The sequence below is a fragment of the Mus musculus genome, chromosome 12, assembly GCF_000001635.26.
Source record: "Mus musculus strain C57BL/6J chromosome 12, GRCm38.p6 C57BL/6J".
NCBI lineage: Eukaryota > Metazoa > Chordata > Mammalia > Rodentia > Muridae > Mus > Mus musculus.
Window position 1 is genome coordinate 20434296 of NC_000078.6, and position 19347 is coordinate 20453642.

General features: G+C 44.6%; 2 protein-coding genes across 3 annotated transcripts in view; both read left to right on the forward strand.

The window, feature by feature from the left end:
* The window catches only part of Gm10479 (predicted gene 10479), a 46564-nt gene that overhangs the window by 18775 nt on the left and 8442 nt on the right, over positions 1-19347 (forward strand). The window lies entirely within an intron of this gene.
* Positions 866-17417, forward strand: Gm29758 (predicted gene, 29758; the record flags this gene model as incomplete). The annotated part of the gene is made up of 2 exons (XM_006515297.4): positions 866-2035; positions 17280-17417. Coding segments are annotated over 2 exons (1308 nt in total), but the record flags the coding sequence as incomplete, so codon positions are not given.

Genomic DNA, 19347 nt, shown 5'->3' on the forward strand with positions numbered 1-19347 from the left:
TTAGGGTACTGTTTATGAGAGTCAAGAGTATTGTCATAGGAGAAACCTTAATTCATATATTACATGTCTATGAGGAACAAAAAGTCAAACAGTGTGAATGCAATGTGGAAACCTTTCATCTGTTATTTTTCTTTTAATATATATATCATGTGTCACAATGGATAAAAGCCATTTGAGCATAGGGATATTGAAAGAAGCAATGTACTGCTTTCTATCCCAGAAAAGTGAGAAAATATGTCAGATTCTGCCTTTGGTAGACATTCTTAATATGATAAAGTTTGTAATCAATTGGTTTTCTAATTTTCCTGGGAACTTCCCCAAGCTCACACTGTAGAAAATCTTTATGGGTACTAGGAATTTGGAAATTCTTTTGTTTGTCCTGGTTCACAGTCAAATGTGGTATAATTACGCTACAGGAAAAATTATGAAAGTAATTAGTGTTATAAAGCTCTGAGGTGTTCCATTTTCCACATATAGATGAAATACATCATGTAAATATCCCATACAAAAAGGATGTTATAAATATCAGTCATGTAATAACCATCACAGATATCTCGAAGATGCAAAACAACCCATAATGAGGGAGAACCCCATGAACATATAAAGTGATAAAACCAGATGATCTGGTACATCTTTATCATTAGACCAACTTGTAAACTTTATTTATCTTGATGAAATGATTGAACAGGGAAATTAATGTAGTAAACATATCACATGTGCCAATTTTCATTGCAGGTATGTAAATAATCATAGTGGAGAGAAACTCTATGAATGTAATGAACGTTCTAAAGCCTTTTCATGTCCCAGTCATCTCCAATGTCATAAAAGAAGACAAATTGGAGAGAAAACACATGAACATAACCAATGTGATAAAGCCTTTCCAACACCCAGTCATCTTCAATATCATAAAAGAACCCATACTGGAGAGAAACCCTATGAATGTCATCAATGTGGTCAAGCCTTTAAAAAATGCAATCATCTCCAACGTCATAAAAGAACCCATACTGGAGAGAAACCCTATGAATGTCATCAATGTGGTAAAGCCTTTAAAAAATGCAGTCTTCTCCAACGTCATAAAAGAACACATACTGGAGAGAAACCATATGAATGTAATCATTGTGGTAAAGCCTTTGCACAACTCAGTAGTTTAAAATGTCATCACAGATCACATACTGGAGAGAAACCCTATGAATGTAATCAATGTGGTAAAGCCTTTTTACAACACAGTCATCTCAAATGTCATAAAAGAACACATACTGGAGAGAAACCCTATGAATGTAATCAATGTGGTAAAGCCTTTGCACAACACAGTAGTTTAAAATGTCATTACAGAACACATATTGGAGAGAAACCCTATGAATGTAATCAATGTGGTAAAGCCTTTTCAAAACACAGTCATCTCCAATGTCATAAAAGAACACATACTGGAGAGAAACCCTATGAATGTAATCAATGTGGTAAAGCATTTTCACAACACAGTCTTCTCCAACGTCATAAAAGAACACATACTGGAGAGAAACCCTATGAATGTAATCAATGTGGTAAAGCCTTTGCACAACTCAGTAGTCTAAAATGTCATCACAGAACACATACTGGAGAGAAACCCTATGAATGTAATCAATGTAGTAAAGCCTTTGCACGTCACAGTTGTCTCCAATATCATAAAAGAACACATACTGGAGAGAAACCCTATGAATGTAATCAATGTGGTAAAGCCTTTTCAGGTCACAGTCATCTCCAATATCATAAAAGAACACATACTGGAGAGAAACCCTATGAATGTAATCAATGTGGTAAAGCCTTTGCAATTCACAAAGTTCTCCAATATCATAAAAGAACACATACCGGAGAGAAACCCTATGAATGTAATCAATGTGGTAAAGCCTTTGCACGACTCAGTAGTTTAAAATGTCATCACAGATCACATACTGGAGAGAAACCCTATGAATGTAATCATTGTGGTAAAGCCTTTGCAGGTCACAGTAATCTCCAACGTCATAAAAGAACACATACAGGACAGAAACCCTATGAATGTAATCAATATGGTAAATAAAGCCTTTGCAGGTCACAGTTGTCTCCAATATCATAAAAGAACCCATAATGGAGAGAAACCTTTGAAACGTAATCAATGTGATAAAAGACTTTTCACAAAGTTATTGTCTCTATAATCATAAAAGAACCCATATTCGATAGAAACCTTACGAATGTCGTCAGTGTGCTAAAGCCTGTGCATATCCCACTCATCTTCAAAACGTTAAAGATTCCACACTGGAAAGAAACCTCATAAAAGCAATCAATGTGGTAAATAAAGACTTTTTACAACTCTATAGTCTCCATTATTTTTAATGAACACATAGAAGACAGAAACCTTAGGAAGGTAATCGGTGTAGTAAAGCATTTGATGTCACGGTCATCTAAGGTGACAAAAGATCACATACAAGTGAGAAACCACGTGAATGTTATGAACGTAGTAAAGCCTTTGTATGTCATAGTTCTTTAGGCACTCACAAGACAAACTGCACAGCAGAGAAACCCCAATTTAAATGTTTGCTTTTCTCAGAGTTGGTTTGGTCATGAGATCTGTCCCTAGCCATTGAAAGGCTGTTGGAGAAACCCTCTGATTATACTTAATGTGGCAAAGCCTTTGCACAATTTTGTAGTCATCTTCATCATGGAAGAATTTGAACTGGGTAGAAACATTGTGAATCTATTTAGTATGGTGAAGCTTTTTCATTGAACTTCTTTTTATGTATATTCTTCTTTTTATGAGACTATTCATACTGGAACAGATGCTATGAATGTCAGCAGTGTGGTAAAGCTTTTAAGTTGTTGGGCCCAGTCAGGTTCAACACAACTCACACTCCACGACAATGCAAAGGATAAGAATTTATTGGGCTGGGTGGTGGTGGTGCACTCCTTTAATCCTAGCACTCGGGAGGCGGATGCAGGCAGATTGCTGAGTTAGAGGCCCAACAAGTCTAGAGTGCGTTCCAGGACAGCCAGGGCTACACAGTGAAACCCAGTCTGGGAAAAAAAATTAAAAAAAAAAAGAATTTATTGGAATTAAGTCACTACTGATCAGTGAGAGACACAAAAGTATACTCAGAAGTTTATCTTCAAAACCCCACCGCCCACACCCAACCTGAGACAGAAAGTTGTATAGCTTTCAGACACAAAAACCTCAAAGTCCTGGGCCAATTTACAGCTACATTTTCTCCCAAATCAAAACTTATTTTTATTGAATGAGTCAATAAATGGTGATTGCTAACTCCTTGTATTTTTTTGTTGTTGCAGCTGTGGGTGGTGTTGGTGTTGGGCTGTGTGTGTGCTTTCCCTTCTTTTGTAGACAGTAAGAGATTATTTACTACCCGTGTATCCTTAACTTCCTCAGTTAGATTCTACCTCTATCTCTTTGTGTAGGTCTGTATGTTTGCTTAAATTTGAGTTTATCATGGACTATCTTAATTTTTTCTATTTACAGTGTAGTCATTTTTTTACATATTAAAATCCAGGCATCTGTTGTTTCTGCGGCACATGTGTATAAACCCTTCTGGCATCTACAGACTCCAAGGAGAAGACATCTGTGATCTTAATAGATCTTCCTTTATGTTTTTCCTGGCTTTTTACCTTTGCAGCTTTTAGTATTCTTTCCTTGAACGGTATGTTTTGATTATTACACAGAGAAGAGACTTTATTTTTTGGTCCCTTCTGTTTGGTGTTTTGATGATTCTTGTGTTTTCTTTATGTTAGGAAGTTTTTCTTCTAGGATTTGGTTGTCAATACTTTCTGAAACTTTGAGCGAGGATTCTCCTTCCTCTCATCCTAAGTATTCTTATGTTTAGTCCTTTTACAATGTCCTGGATTTCCATGATATTTTATATCAGGAAGATTTAGACTTATCATTTTCACTGTCTGATTTACCCATTCCTTCTATTGCTTATCCAATGATTGAGATTTTTCTTCCATGTCTGTGTTCTGTGGTTGAACCTTGCCTCTGTAGTTCCTTTTTGCAGTCCTAAATTTTTATTTCCACTATTTCCTAAGTTTTGGTTTTCTTTTTTCCTTCTATTTCCACTTTTATGTATTGAATAGTTTTGTTTACTTCACCCGTTGGTGTCTTCTTTCTTGGCTTTATTTATAGGAATTTTGGCTTCCTCTACATTTTGTTTTGTGTTTTCTTGGCCTTCTTTGTGGCATTCATTGATTTTCTACATTTTTTTTTCTGTTTTCCTGGATTTCTCTAAGTGATTTGGTCATTTCCTCTTTAAGGAACTCTGTCATCTCCATACATTTGGGGTTAGAGTGTTTTTCTTGTAATGTAGCTTTGTTGGAATATTTAAGACTTTCTTTGACAGTATAAATGAGCTCAGAGTCATTAACCAGAGAGTGATAAATGTTGGTCCTTATTACATTATCGAGTACCAAGGTCATGGAATGGAATGGCGCTAAGCTAAGTATTCAGCTTAGATTTAACCCGATGTGTGGTTTATCCCAAGGTTATTCTTTCTCCTTACACTGGATGGGTAGCCAATTGAGGCACTTTTTGTGAGACACCTGTTTTTATCACTACCCTTGGAGTCATCATTAATAAAAAAAAGACGTGATGGTGACAGGGTAAGCGACTTTGTAATTTTCCAGCATGTATTTATTCATGTCTTATGAATGAAGACAGACCAGATTGATAGATATGTAAATTGGGGACTTTAGCTTGGTCTAAGCAATATTGAATTTCTTACTTTGGAGATATGTCCAATGCACCTTCAGGCTTTAGTCAGCTCAGATGATTGTGACACAGGCCATTGGCTGTAGTTGTGTGTCATGTTACGTCAGTACAGTGACCTGTCCTTATGTAACATTTCAACCTACAACAATATATTGATATATCGATCTACATATTTCTATATCTATTCATCTATATATGTATATACCATCTATATATCTTCATCAGTACAGTCAGTACAGTGATCTGTCCTTATGTAACATTTCAACCTACAACAATATATCGATATATCGATCTACATATTTCTATATCTATCTATTCATCTATATATCTATATATCATCTATATATCTTCAATCTATACACCTATATATCACCTATTAATCTATATATGTACATATCTATATGTACATATCTATACATCTATATATCTATCCATATATCAATAAATATATATCAATATATTATCTATAAATCTTTATATAAAATCTACATTTCTTAAATTTATATATATACATAGTATTATTATTTCATATTATTTCTTATTATTAGATTATTATCATTTCTTTTTCTCTTCATATTATTATTATTATTATTTGATACATCTATAATTTATGTGGTGGTAAGAAATCCACAAGTAATATTTACCACAAAAAGTTGGCTGTAAAAACAGCTTGTGCCCAATGACTGAAATGTAATTGAAAGTAAGATTTGGTTTTACAAACTTGTAACCACAGAACCCAACAGACAAAACAGAAACATGGCCAACAGTCATTTTCTTGGGATACAGGAAGAAAGTCCTTTTGAGTCTCTGCTAATAAGGTCACACACACACATACTACATACGTACATTAACACATATACACACACACCACACGTATAAACATACACGCACCACACATACACCAAGCACACACACATAAACACAATATACACACCATACACATGCCCCCACCAAAACACGCACACGCACGTATACCACATACTTATATTCACACACATACACATGCACACACACCACACATACCCCCACACAGTCACATACATACCACATAGATACATTCGCACATATAAACATACACCACACATACACTTGCACACATACTTACATTCACACACATACACACACACACATACACCACACAGCACATGTACACACACACCATATACAAACATTCACACGCCTACACACACCTCCCTTTTTGATTCTCGTTCATTTTGCTTAACAATGATTTCTAGTTCCTTCTGTTTCTGTGCAAGTATCATGATTTCACTTTTCTTCCTGACTGCATGAAATCATGTCATTTGTACTCTGTGATCAATTTGGTTAACAAGGGTTAACGCATAAGTAGGGCCTGGGCTGAGGAATTTGCATTGTGGGTGTTCCACATAGCCAAGAGTGACAAGGCATGTCCCAGAGTCTCTTCTCCCTCAGTGAGCCCCTTGGAGCATGGCTCTTGACCAAGGTTGTGGGGAAGGCAGAATGAAGAAATCACTAGCTGACATTGTATACCTACTTGCCTGGTGATTGCTGCTGCAACCACCAGGTTGTGTGTCTGATGACCTTCCACAGGTTCCACCATTTGCCTGCACTTTGACCCCATGAGTGTCAAATCAGAACTCCTGGAAGCTATTGAATCTGGGGGCTTTGAGACACTTTGAGAAAATATGGACAAGGTGGAGCACGGGGTATCCGAGGTCAGTGAAGCTGGTCTGTATACATTGTAGAGGACATGGATCTGTGAACCCAGAACATGCAGCTCAAAGCATGAATGCTGTGTAGGCTGTAGACTGAGTGAAGACAATGATTGTCCATGCTACATTCTGGTGGAGGGTGTTGACCAGATGGGACCAGGGAATGTCTTTGTGCCTCTCTCTCAATGTCTCTATGAATCTAAAACTGCCCTAAAATAAAGTCAGTTAAAAATACATATGGGACCCAAGGAGCTAAAGGGGTTTGCAGCCCCATAGGAGAAACAATATGAACCAACCAGTACCCCCAGAGCTCCCTGAGACTAAACCACCAACCAAAAAGAATCCCATGGCTCCAGCTGCATATGTAGCAGAGGATGGCCTAGTCAGTCATCAATGGGAGGAGAGGCCCTTGGTCCTGTGATGGTGCTATGCCCTAGTATAGGGGAATGCCTGGGCCAGGAAGCTGGAGTGTGTGGGTTGGGGAGCATAGGGAATGGGGGAAGTGATAGGTGATTTTCAAAGGGGAAACAGGAAAGGTGATAATTTTGAAATGAAATAATGAAAATATCTAATAAAAAATACATATGGGGACTGGTGGGGTGGATCCATGCATAAGAGTTCTTACTTTTCTTTGAGCAGACCCTAGTTCATTTCCTCCCATGTTGAGAGGCTCACAATCACTGGTAACTCCAGCTCTGGGGGATCTGGTGACCTCTTCAGGCCTCCACGGGCACCTGCACTAACGTGCATATTCCCACACTAATGTGCACATATCTGTTAGGGAAGTGCATGGCTTTTCTAGTCCAGATCTTGGATTTTTGGTCTGAGTCTGAATTCAGGGGTAGTCCTTTGTAAAGCACTGGGTATTGAGTGCCTGCTTTGTTTATAGCTCCTGGCTAGGCACTGATGCAAGGTAATGAATGAAGTGATGCCCTCTTGACTTCATGGTGCCCAGTCAACCTGGCTGTGTGGGAGGGGGGCAGACACACAGTCCTCACCCCTACCCCCAGTCTGCAGAGCAAGGGAAATCCTAGGTCCTCCTGCTCTTTAAAACAGGCTCTGGGGCAAACCAGTACTTGGTTCAGGAAGAACATTGCAAGTATGACCACTGCTGTGAATGGAGAGACTCTGCACCATAAGGGGAAACTGAGACAATGCTGTAGCCTAGGAAGAGAAGTTGTGCTCGGGTGAAAGGACTTTTCTGTCCCATTCTGACTGCCACTTAGCTCTTGAGTCAATTACTAGCCTCCCTGTGAGCCCCATTTTCCCTCTCAAGGAAATGGAGGTAACAGAGGGCCTCCCTCCTTGTTCTGTCCTGAGGATCTCAGGGGACAATGACAGCTTTGAGTGAGGTACAAGACTATTTAGGAACAGTCCCATAATACTGTTCACTGGGAAGAGGCCTCCAGTCCCCATGTGTAGAGCAGACAGGGAAGAGAGATGGCCTTCAGAGCTGGCTCTACAGGGGGGCTAAGTTATATTCATGATGCTGACTGTGTATCTTTGCCCAGAGTGGTGAAGGCTGGTGTGCTGTCTGAGTTGGGATATATTTTTACTCCATGTGTACATTTTCTATGTGCCATTTTCTGAGCCAGGGAAGCATGTCTGGGCAATATGGGCTTTGAGGAAAAGGCCTGGCTCGGGTCACTCCCAATAAGGTCCAGAGCAGGACCCTTGGGTGCTCCTTTGAGCCTTCCTAAGCTCAGCCAGGATGCTCCATCAAGCATCCTAATGACCACAAGGGAAAAAGGTCCAGGAGCCACACACAGCTGCATCTGGATAGCCCAGTCACCAGTTGAGTTATAATTAATATTCCGAGTCCAGAGAGCCATGGCTATGACTGTCACCCACACTGGCTTTGTGACAATGTTATTGCAGCTGAGGGTGAGCAGTATCTCACCAGGCTTCTCATCTTCCTATGGAGGATCATAGGAATTATATGCACACACACACACATAGAACATGCATACACAAATGCACACATGGTACACACGTGCATACACATGTAAACACACACACATTCAGTTTTGCTTGGGTACTTGGGGCAAGTGAAGGGATGTTGTGAGCTCACCCTGGTGCCAGTGCCCTATGTGACCTGTGGTCTTCTTTTACGGGTATGGTCTAGCAGCTTGTCGAGCCTGTGCATCATCCCCCAGTGGTTCTGATCCCTGCTCTGCCTTGGCCTCCACTTGGTCCTAGAAAAGTCAACCTGAGGCCAAAGGGCCTGCAGAGCATTAGAGCTATGGATGAAAGGGGTGCCATTTACAGAGACTGTGGGGACAGCCTCTTCAGTGATCTCAGAGGACAGGTCTGGAAACTGAGGCTGAGAGGTAAGAAGAACCTTGTAAGTACCAGGATGAACCAGGCCTACTTAACCATGAGGCCAGCATCACCACCATTGTTTCAGAGCTTGTGCATGTGTCATGGTTCTTTCTAATCCCAATGGCTGCTACCTCAAGAGGTCTGCAAGATGCAGAGGCAAATGTCAAGCAGCACTTCTGTCCCTGGCTCTGGTAAATGCAACTAATTCCCTAGAGACTTAGACCAGCACTTCCCAGCAGACCTGGGAGTGGCTGGGTCTCCCTCACCCCTACCCCCAGCCCAAGACACCCAAGCTCCTACAGCATTCAAAGAGGGATTTTCATGGCACAGGGTGTCCTCAGGACTTCCTGTGGATGGAGTTCCTTTCTGGCCTTCACCTTCTGGAGGGAGAGGATATCTCCTGCTGCCTTTTTCTTCACTCCCCCACATTCCATAGACACTCTGTCCAGGTTGTCAGTGAGTCTGAAGGAGATACCCAGAAAGAGGCCCTTGTCCTCGGAAAGAGGGTCTTTGGGCCTCCTCAATCAAAAATAGACACGATGGAATATCGTGTGCAGTGCTGGGGCTAAAGAGAGCAGTTTCTGAGTCTATATGACTGAATGTCACCTGCATACATGCCTCCAGGCCCCAGGGTCCTCGACTCCAGATGCCATCCATGCACAATTATATCGTAGGGTCCAGTCAAGCCTGGAAACTGATGTCTGGAAGCTGGAGCAGACAAAGAGGTCAGAGGAGTACAAGTTCTAGCCTATAGTGACTCTTCTTATCCTGAGGACCTTAGATGCTTTGGTGTACACCCAGTGACTCCTCTGTAGCCAAACACACCTCGCCACTGAATGAGGAGAGTCTGGGTCAGATAGTTCTTAATCTTATGTCAGAACTTTGCTATGGGGTCAGAAGTCAGAGGATGATCAGTAGAAAGATCCCTCTGATGATTGGCACCTCCTCCATTCCCACCCACCTGCCTGTGTATGAAAGCATGTACAAGTCTGGGTCACAGCCTGTTGCCAGCTGTCCACTTTGGTAGGCCATATGGCTGTGCTCAGCGTGTATTAAGAATATGCTCTGTCCCTAGTGAGCTTGAGGGCTCTGGCTTCTAATGGCAAAGAAAAGCAAAGTAAAGCCTGGGCATTGAACTCATTATAATATTGGAAAAAGTAAAGCTGGAAAGAGGTTAGGCTTCGGAGGTTGTGTGTAGAGTCTTCCCATTTTGACAAAGTATTCCAGGAGGTAAGAGATGTGAGCAGGGAGAGAGCCTGAAGAAGGTGTGGGAGCAAAAGGCCCAGTGGCAGCCATAGGGCTGGAGACAGAAGCAGTGGAGATATTCGTGGCCAGAGAGGATGGGAAGATGGGTCATTCTGATGGGGTTGCAATGAGTCACAGCCTATAGCTCAGAGCTCAGCATGTACTGAGTGACAACTCAGTGGTTGTAGGTAATGACCTGTTCCCTCCCTCCCTAATTTCCCCACATGTTCGTGCTCTCTCTGTGTCATAGTGACTCACCTCTGAGCACATTGAGGCTTTCTCTGAGCATCCATCTTTCCCGTCCACCCGTCAGCATCTTCTCCATCTGCCCAAGGTTAGGGTCATTCGCTCAGCACACCTTCAGGCCAAGTCCATGCATACTTGGTGGCTGGATGAATGAATGAGCAAAGGACTCATATTCCTGTGTGTAAGAATAGCGAGCTCCCAGGGGGGATATCTTCCGGAGTCCTATGTGGTACTCTAAGGAGTCCTCCTTCTAACAGCTTTTCCTCCTGGGCTCTCACTGGAGCCAGAAGGGATGGGAGCCTCTGAGTAGTCAGTGAGGTAACACATCTCTGTGTTGGGGGAGGGGTGTTGGTGTGTGTGTGTGTGTCTGTAAACTTTGCAACATGTATGGAATGAAGTGTGAGCCACTCCCTGAGGGTCCCTAACCCTCACACTCCTGTTCCCAAGCAGTAGGCATGGACTTCCCAGGATACCTGCTGCCATGAGAGAAGGTACCTTCCTCCTCCTGAAACCCCACCCCTGTGTCTAGCAAGCCCTTGGTGCTTGGGCCCCTGTACTAGACCTGCCCCTCAGCAACAGGAGATCTGCGGTCCCTGCCCTGATGTCTGCCTGGCTACATCCTTCCTTCCCTCCCCTCATTTCCTTTTTTTTTTTTTTTTTTTTTTTATTTTCTTTTTTTTTTTAATTAGGTATTTTCCTCGTTTACATTTTCTTTTTTTTTTTTTCCATTTTTTATTAGGTATTTAGCTCATTTACATTTCCAATGCTATACCAAAAATCCCCCTTACCCACCCACCCCCACTCCCCTACCCACCCACTCCCCCCCTTTGGCCCTGGCGTTCCCCTGTACCGGGGCACACAAAGTCTGCGTGTCCAATGGGCCTCTCTTTCCAGTGATGGCCGACTAGGCCATCTTTTGATACATATGCAGCTAGAGTCCAGAGCTCAGGGGTACTGGTTAGTTCATAATGTTGTTCCACCTATAGGGTTGAAGATCCCTTTAGCTCCTTGGGTACTTTCTCTAGCTCCTCCATTGGGAGCCCTGTGATACATCCATTAGCTGACTGTGAGCATCCACTTCTGTGTTTGCTAGGCCCCGGCATAGTCTCACAAGAGACAGCTACATCTGGGTCCTTTCAGTAAAATCTTGCTAGTGTATGCAATGGTGTCAGCATTTGGAAGCTGATTATGGGGTGGATCCCTGGATATGGCAGTCTCTACATGGTCCATCCTTTCATCTCAGCTCCATACTTTGTTTCTGTAACTCCTTCCATGGGTGTTTTGTTCCCACTTCTAAGGAGGGGCATAGTGTCCACACTTCAGTCTTCATTTTTCTTGAGTTTCATGTGTTTAGGAAATTGTATCTTATATCTTGGGTATCCTAGGTTTTGGGCTAGTATCCACTTATCAGTGAGTACATATTGTGTGAGTTCCTTTGTGAATGTGTTACCTCACTCAGGATGATGCTCTCCAGGTCCATCCATTTGGCTAGGAATTTCATAAATTCATTCTTTTTAATAGCTGAATAGTACTCCATTGTGTAGATGTACCACATTTTCTGTATCCATTCCTCTGTTGAGGGGCATCTGGGTTCTTTCCAGTTTCTGGCTATTATAAATAAGGCTGCTATGAACATAGTGGAGCATGTGTCCTTCTTACCAGTTGGGGCTTCTTCTGGATATATGCCCAGGAGAGGTATTGCTGGATCCCTCCCCTCATTTCCTCTTTGAAGTACAGGAGTTAGGAAGTCACTGGACCTACCTAGGAATGCTTCCAGATCACAGTGACCCCAGGCTCTTTACCAGCACAGAACACGGTTTTTAATGCCACTGCGCTAGGTGTGACCTGTAAGAGAAGCTTTTCAGGTCGGTGGCTTCCCTCCTCACAGGGTGCTGTACTCAGATGGAGCTCATTGAGGAAGCCTGTGGTCTTTCACAGTAAAAGTCCTCCAATGTCCCCACCGAGCATTTGCCTGGTGGTTCAGTTTCTCTGTCTCCTCATAGCTTCTGTTTCCCTTTCTTTCATAGAAATAGGCTGTAAACGCCACACAGAGGGACCTTCACTCTTGGTTTACAGCTAAGGAGACAGGACTCAGAGAAATCAAGGTATCAAGAACATATGGGTAGAAGGGAAGGCTGTAGGCAGGGATTGACCCAGGGACCACCAAATCTGCATGTCCCATTGCAGCCTGACACAGTGAACTGCAGCTCCTTTTAGAGAGGGACACACATAGGCTCAGTCAGGAACAATGAGAGATATTCTACCTTGTTCTTTTCGAGGCCTGGCTCAGCACCCCTGGGTTACTGCTGGACCCTCCCAGGAGTGTTGGGTGCTGGCCACTGGCCAGGGCAACCTCTGTCATTGACCATGCAGAACCAGTCCTAGAGGCCCCATGCCATTCCCCTGGCTACTGGGGAAAGGCCGTTGCTGGCTTCTTGGCCTGCAGCATCAGAGCACAGTTGTTATGACCTGTCATCCCAGCCAATCAGGAGCCCATGTGTGAGTCATTCCATAGCTGGTTCAGGGACCCCAAAGAACCTGCTGCCTCCAGCCTGGGACAACGTGCCAACCTGAGCCTGAGTGCTGAGCAGCAAGGCAGAGAAGCCTATTCTGACTCAATCCCACCAGGACTGACTGCACAAGACGTCCATCTGTAGAGGGACTGGGGGAACGAATTGGAGGCCTCTGCCCTCTCCTGCTTGCAGCAATGTCTTACATATCCTTCAAAAGAGCACTTAAGGCGTGCTGTGCTCCAGTAATTTCAGCAGACTGAGGAGTGTCTTGAGTTCAAGGCTGGACTGGGCTGAATAGAAAGACTATCATAGCCAGATGGTGGTGAGGTTCTCCTTTAATGCCAGTACTCATGAGGCAGAGGTAGATGGATCTGTGTGAGTTCCAAGCCAGCCTGGTCTACAGAGCGAGTTTCAGGACAGCCAGGGTTACACAGACAAACCTTGTTTTAAAAAAAAAAAAGACTCTGTCACATGAAAATGGGAGGGGGAGGGAGAGGAGGGAGGATAGGCTGGAGTTAGTTATGACTGTTGGTAGAATGCTTGCCTAAGATTCACTGAAGTCTAAAGTCTATCCCTAAGTGCACCACAAAATGCATGCGGTGGTGCATGGCTCTAACCTCAGCCCTTGGGAAATCGAGGCAGGAGGATCAGGAGTTCAAGGTCATCGTCCTTTACATAATGAGTTCAGTGTCCAGCCTGGGATACATGGGACCCTGTCTCAAAACCACAGGTGTGGACTCAGCCCACAGGAAGAAGACTGTTTGTATAACACAGGTGCCTGTTCCTCTGGCTCAGCCTTGAGCTTCTACTGTGCAGTTGAGCATAGATTGTATCCTGAGATGTTTGACTTGCTAATTCCCTAAGGTTTCCATAAAGCTGGACATTAGGTGAGGAACGTGAGGACCTGGATCTGCCCTGCCTTTCATGTCTTTCCAGCTATCCCCATTGCCAGTTCCTAGTCTGCTTGGGTTGGTCATCTTGGTTGTGCTCCATGTTAGCTGGCCAACCTCTGTCCCTGTGGGGATACTATCACTTCCTCATTGGGCAGCTGTTGTGTGCTGCAGGGCAGTGAGTTCTCCTTAGCTCTGGCCCTGGCACACACCCACACATTGCTTTTTGCTTTCCCCTCCTCCACCGCAGGGAACTAGCTGCCCAGATGTCCTGCTGGTCCCATACAGAAGCAGAGGCCTGTAAAAGGTCTGGTCTGGTGATGAGCATCTTTGATGATAATGACCTCTTGGGAAGAACAAGAAGCCTTACTTGGGACCCCATAGCTGGATTGCTGTCCAAAAGGAGGGACATCAGCATCTGGCAAGTGAACAGCCCCTAGTGTGACACATTCCTGAGTGTGTATTCTACTGTCACTATTGTGCCAGAATGGAGCTTTCTAGAAGACTAATTCACCCACATCCCTCACATTCCTTCCTGAGTCCCTAACCCTGGAGGTCACAAAGTGTTTGAGCCTTCAGGGTAGGAAGAGTCTTGTGGGCCTCTGCAGAGCCTTTGAAATGTCATGCAGCCCTGACTCACAGTTATAAACCGTTTATGTACCCTCTCTTGTTTGGGGGTACTGTGGGGGCCTCACGGTGGTAAACTATTAAATACAGAAATGCAAGAAGCCACAGTCTGAGAAGTGGAGTGCTCCCTGTATGTAAAACTGCCACATATGTCCTTGTTTGCTGAGACCCTGGCACTGTGGGATAGAGACAACAGGAACCAATTCTAGGGTAGTTCTGGCCAGCTAGTCTAGACAAAATGGTGAATAGTACTCTCTGGGTTAATTGAGAGGCCCTGACTCAAAAATAGGGGCAAGACTCTGAGGCCTGTAGACCTGGCTCTGCGCTTACAACCAACTAGTACTGTGAATTCAGTTCACAGCACCCACATCTGTCTCTGTGAGCCACCAGTAACTTCAGTTCCAGAGCCCTGACTTCTTCCCTACTCTCTAAGCATAGATAAACACAGACGTACATGTGAATAGAAATTTAAAAATCTTTTTTAAAACGAAAAAGATAGCTGGGTAGTGGCAGCACACAATTTCAATCATAGCATTCGTGAAGCAGACGCAGGTGGGTCTCTGTGAGTTTGAGGCCAGCCTGGTCTACAGAGTGAGTTCCAGGATAGCCAGGGCTACACAGAGAAACCCTGTCTTGAGAGAAGTGCAGAGTAAAGAAAGCAAAAAGAAGGAAAAAACATTCTCATGTTGACTTCTATATCCTGCATGGGAAAGCAGGCCTGTGTGTATGTGCATAAGGGTGCATGTGTGTGTGCATGAGGGTGCATGTGTGTGTGTTTATGAGGGTGTGTGTGATGGTTTGTTTATGCTCAGCCAAGTGATTGGCAATATTAGAAGGTTTGGCACTTTTGGAGTAAGTGTGGCCTTGTAGGAATAGGCATGTCACTGTGGGTGTGGGCTTTAAGACCCTCATCCTAGCTGCCTGGAAGTCAGTATTCTGCTAGCAGCTTTCAGATGAAGACGTAGAACTCTCAGTTCCTCCTGCGCCATGCCTGCCTGGATGAGGCCCTGTTCCCTCCTTGATGATAATGGACTAAACCTCTGAACCTGTATGCCAGCCCCAATGAAATGCTGTCCTTTGTAAGAGTTGCCATGTTCATGGTGTCTGTTCATAGCTGTAAAACTCTAACTAATATAGTGTGCAACATACACACACACATACCTGCACACAAACACACACACGAAAAGAGAAGAGAAGAGAAGAGTTCAGTGTCTGATCTGAGGAAGTGCTCTGAACAAAGCAGGACCAGAGTATGAAGGTTGATGCTAATCCTAGAGGCCTCTTCCAAGAGAAAGCACATATACCCAAGGACTGACCCTGTCTGAAACAGACAGCAAGAAGGGCAGAGAGGTGGAGGATCTTCAGGTGCAGAGACCCTGGGGCTGAAACAGACTTACCAGGGTCCAAAGAGGGGAAAAACACAGTAATGATGTCCCAAAAGTGTAAGTCTTAGCAGAAGGTCAGAAATGCCTTTCAGGATGTTGGGGAGCGTGATCATGGAGTATGAGAAATCCTCCCCCAAGGAGTGATGGGATGTTTGTGTCTGAACAGGCTGCAGGGTGTGAGTAGGGTGACTGGAGTGGGTGTGACCCAGATGAGCCTAGCTTAGTGAGGAGAGTCACCCACATGGCTCCCTTCCTGTTACAGTAGCAGTTTCTGTTAAGAAAAAAGTTCTTGGGGATTTCCTGTTCTTTTCTCCACCTTCTCTGGTTCCCCAACTCTTGTGGGGCCTCTCAGGCTTGGGAAAGAGCAGAGGGAGAGAGGTCTGTCAGTGTAGGGTGGGGCTTTCCAAGCAGCTTTGCCAACTTCCTCTTTTTCTCCTTTTACATCGCACTTTTACCTTGTTGCTTAAGGTTTATGCATATGGATTGGTTTGTGTGTGATGGGCAAGTGATCCAGTGATGTAGGTCAGGGGACACAACCTCTGGGATTCAGTTCTCTCCTCCTACCACATGAGTTCTCAGGCTTAAACTCAAGTCATCAGGCTTGGTGGCTTGTGCCTTTACCCAAGGAGTCATTTCAATGGCTCTGCTGCCTTTTTTTTAAACAGTCATTGAGGCTCTGGGGAGCTCAGAGTGTGCGCTCCTGGAATGTGGCTTGGGAGTCAGGATGGTTTTGCAGTGACTAGTACCGTGACATGGGATCTATGGTTCAGATGGCAGGCTGAGGTTGCAGTAACACTCTAGTCTCCCTCCCATAGATCTCACTGGGTGGCTGGCTGCTGTCCCACTCAGAAGAGGATATCTCTCTCACTGTAACCTCTGCATCCCTGGCTGGACTCAGGCTTCTGGTACCTTATAGCTGGCTTCTCCAGATAGGTCCAAGGTAGCCCTTCAGGATAGGTCTCTGGACTTGAGGAGGACTGTGGGATGGCAACACATTATCTCTCACTCCCAGTATCAGTGAGTAACGTGATCATCGGATGCCATAGGATGCTAACTGCTGTGAATAGGATCCCTGTGTGGTGGCATCAGCTACAGAGTCCTTGGTACTGCCCAGCGCTGTCCAAGAAATATGATAACATTCATATATAATATGAGATTTTCCCACAACCACATGGAAAGAGGAAAGAGAAACGGGGGTGAACAATGTCCACAGCCTGTTGGATTTAACCCATTGTATTCCAAGCGGGCCCAATAACTGTGTATTTTACCCTAAGGACTTACTTAGTTTGGACTAGTGGTTCTCAAACTTCTAATGCTGTGACCCTTTAATACAGTTCCTCATGTCATGGTCACCCCAACCAAAATATTATTTTTTTGCTACTTCATAACTGTAAGTTTTGTTATCGTTTTAATCGTAATATAGATATGTGCTTTCTGATAGTTTTAGGCAACCCTTATGAAGAGTCCTGCAATCCCCAAGGAATTGGGACCCACCCATTGAGAAGCTCTCGTTTAGACCTACTATGCTTTCTTGCCTAGTTTAGAAATTGAAAGGGGTGTGTTCAGAGGGCTAGGGAATCTGCCATCCTGCGCCCTCTAGTGTCCGTGCAGACTCAGTGCAGCTTGTGTGGCTCCAGGTGCATCTCCTGCAGCTGATGGCCATTCTGCAGAGGGCTGCACTGAAGTGGAGGCTAAGGCTGTTTGAGTTTCACCTACAGCGGATGGAGGAGGACGAGGGGGAGGACGAGGACGAGGACGAGGACAAGGAAGACTAGGATGAGGATGAGGAGGACAAGGAACAATATTCTGCCGGTCACTGTAAGGAAGAGCACAGTTGAGGCTGATTTCCCCCTGCCACCGTCTGTTCCACCTGACATGGAACAGGCTCTCCATCTGCCAGGACTTCATAGCGATTTGGTACCCACATCTCCCACCACCTTCCCTCCAGGGTCTATGTTTAGCAGTCCTTGAGGTTTGGCAATCTGACTGATGAGATTGCTGCGTGGTGGGATGAACTGTACCATGCGTGTTCCTAGCCAACACTGAGCTGTGGTTAATGGGACATTGGAGCTCCCAAGGGCCTTTCCCAGTGACAGCACAACTGTGCTGTTAGCAAAGCTTATTACTCGCAGTACCAAGCTCTGGTTAAATATTTTCCCAGAGTTTCCCAGCAATGTGTTTGCTCTTTCCTTAATTTACAATTCAGTGTGTTAAGGACAATAAGAGCATAACAGACCCTGGGAGAAGAGGTAGGAGCTGTTAGCCCCCTCCCCCAATTCCCATTACTGTAAAATCATATGTCCTTGATGCCCCAAGGCTGTTGTCTGTCAGATCTAATCCCTGCTAGAATGTGAAGTGCTTTAAACAAGTGGGAGGTGGCTGTGTGATCCAGGGACCCTCATTCCTCCCCCCTAAAAAGATGAAAGTATGGCTGTCTGAATGAAGCCTGGGTTAGTTTCAGGGCCAGGGCTAGGTAGGTATTTCTTCAGGGGAGCACACAGTGATTTTTCTGTAACTGTGTAAGCATTCCTTTTTTTTGGTCAGGTTTTTTCCCCCAGACAGCTAAACATCACTAAGGCTGCCTCGGTTGCTTAATGAATGACAGCTGTAACGGGGTGTGTACCACTGAGCCCATCACGCATCTTTGCTGCTGTCTCAGTGCCTCCAGGAGAGCTAAAATGAGGTCCCTCATATTAAATATTTTATCCAGGTCTCTGTTAGGCATCTACGGGGGCAAGTCCCAGGAAGCATCTATGAGGCCGCCAGCATTTGTGGGCTCCACTTAGCAGGTTCATGAAAGTGAGCATTAAGAGAACACGGCTTTGACAGCCACTTTATTGGCCAGGAGCTTCTTTGGGTACCAGTTAAACTCAACTTGGAATCTCATTGCCTCTCAGGATGTTAGCAGGGAAGGGGCCCAGGATAGATCAAAACCCAAAGGACAGAGCCCAGCTCTAACCTGGGTCTTTTCATTCTTGATGGGACTCATTCTGCTAACTCCTAGCTGAGCCACGTGAGACCACTTACCATGCCCTGGAGGCTCTGTCATCTTCTACCATGCCCTCTAGGCCTACAGTTTTGACTCTAAATTCCATCTATTGGCCAGAGCACCTAGTTCTCCTGCCTAGGAATGTGCCATTGTAGTGCAGGGCACTCGAAGTAGGGACCTCAATCCAGCATGACTCAAGCATCTATACTTCAAGAACCCAAGAGACTGGAAAACACTGGAAATAGGTCCTGACTGCCTGCTCAAGTATGGGCTTCTCTGGTGATCCTCTCTCCCAGGTGATGGGGTGTATCTGTCAAGAAGGAGGCTAAGGTGGGGGTGGGGGGCTTTCTGCTGCTGGGAGCCTGCTTTCTTGTCCTCCCTGGCGGTTTTTTGGCTAGCTTGCTCTATGACTGTTGGTCCTCTGTCCCAAGCGTCTGTACTGAATCCTTGTCCCGTTTGGAGGGGAAGGGGTGTCACTGGCACTGATTGCACTGTCTGAGGGTTCCTATGGCTCAGGGCTAGCTGCTGGATATTCAAGAGTCTCAGCAGCACTTAGCATTGTAAAGGTGTGTTTTCCCGTCTGGGTGTAATGGAACATGGCAGGGTGGGAGGACTATGATCCATGGAGTCCCTCCAGGACTGAGGCTTCTTTACATAGAGCCCTTCTTTACTGGAGTTTCAGAAAAGGGTCAATCCTACCCTCTCTTCCTCCTTAT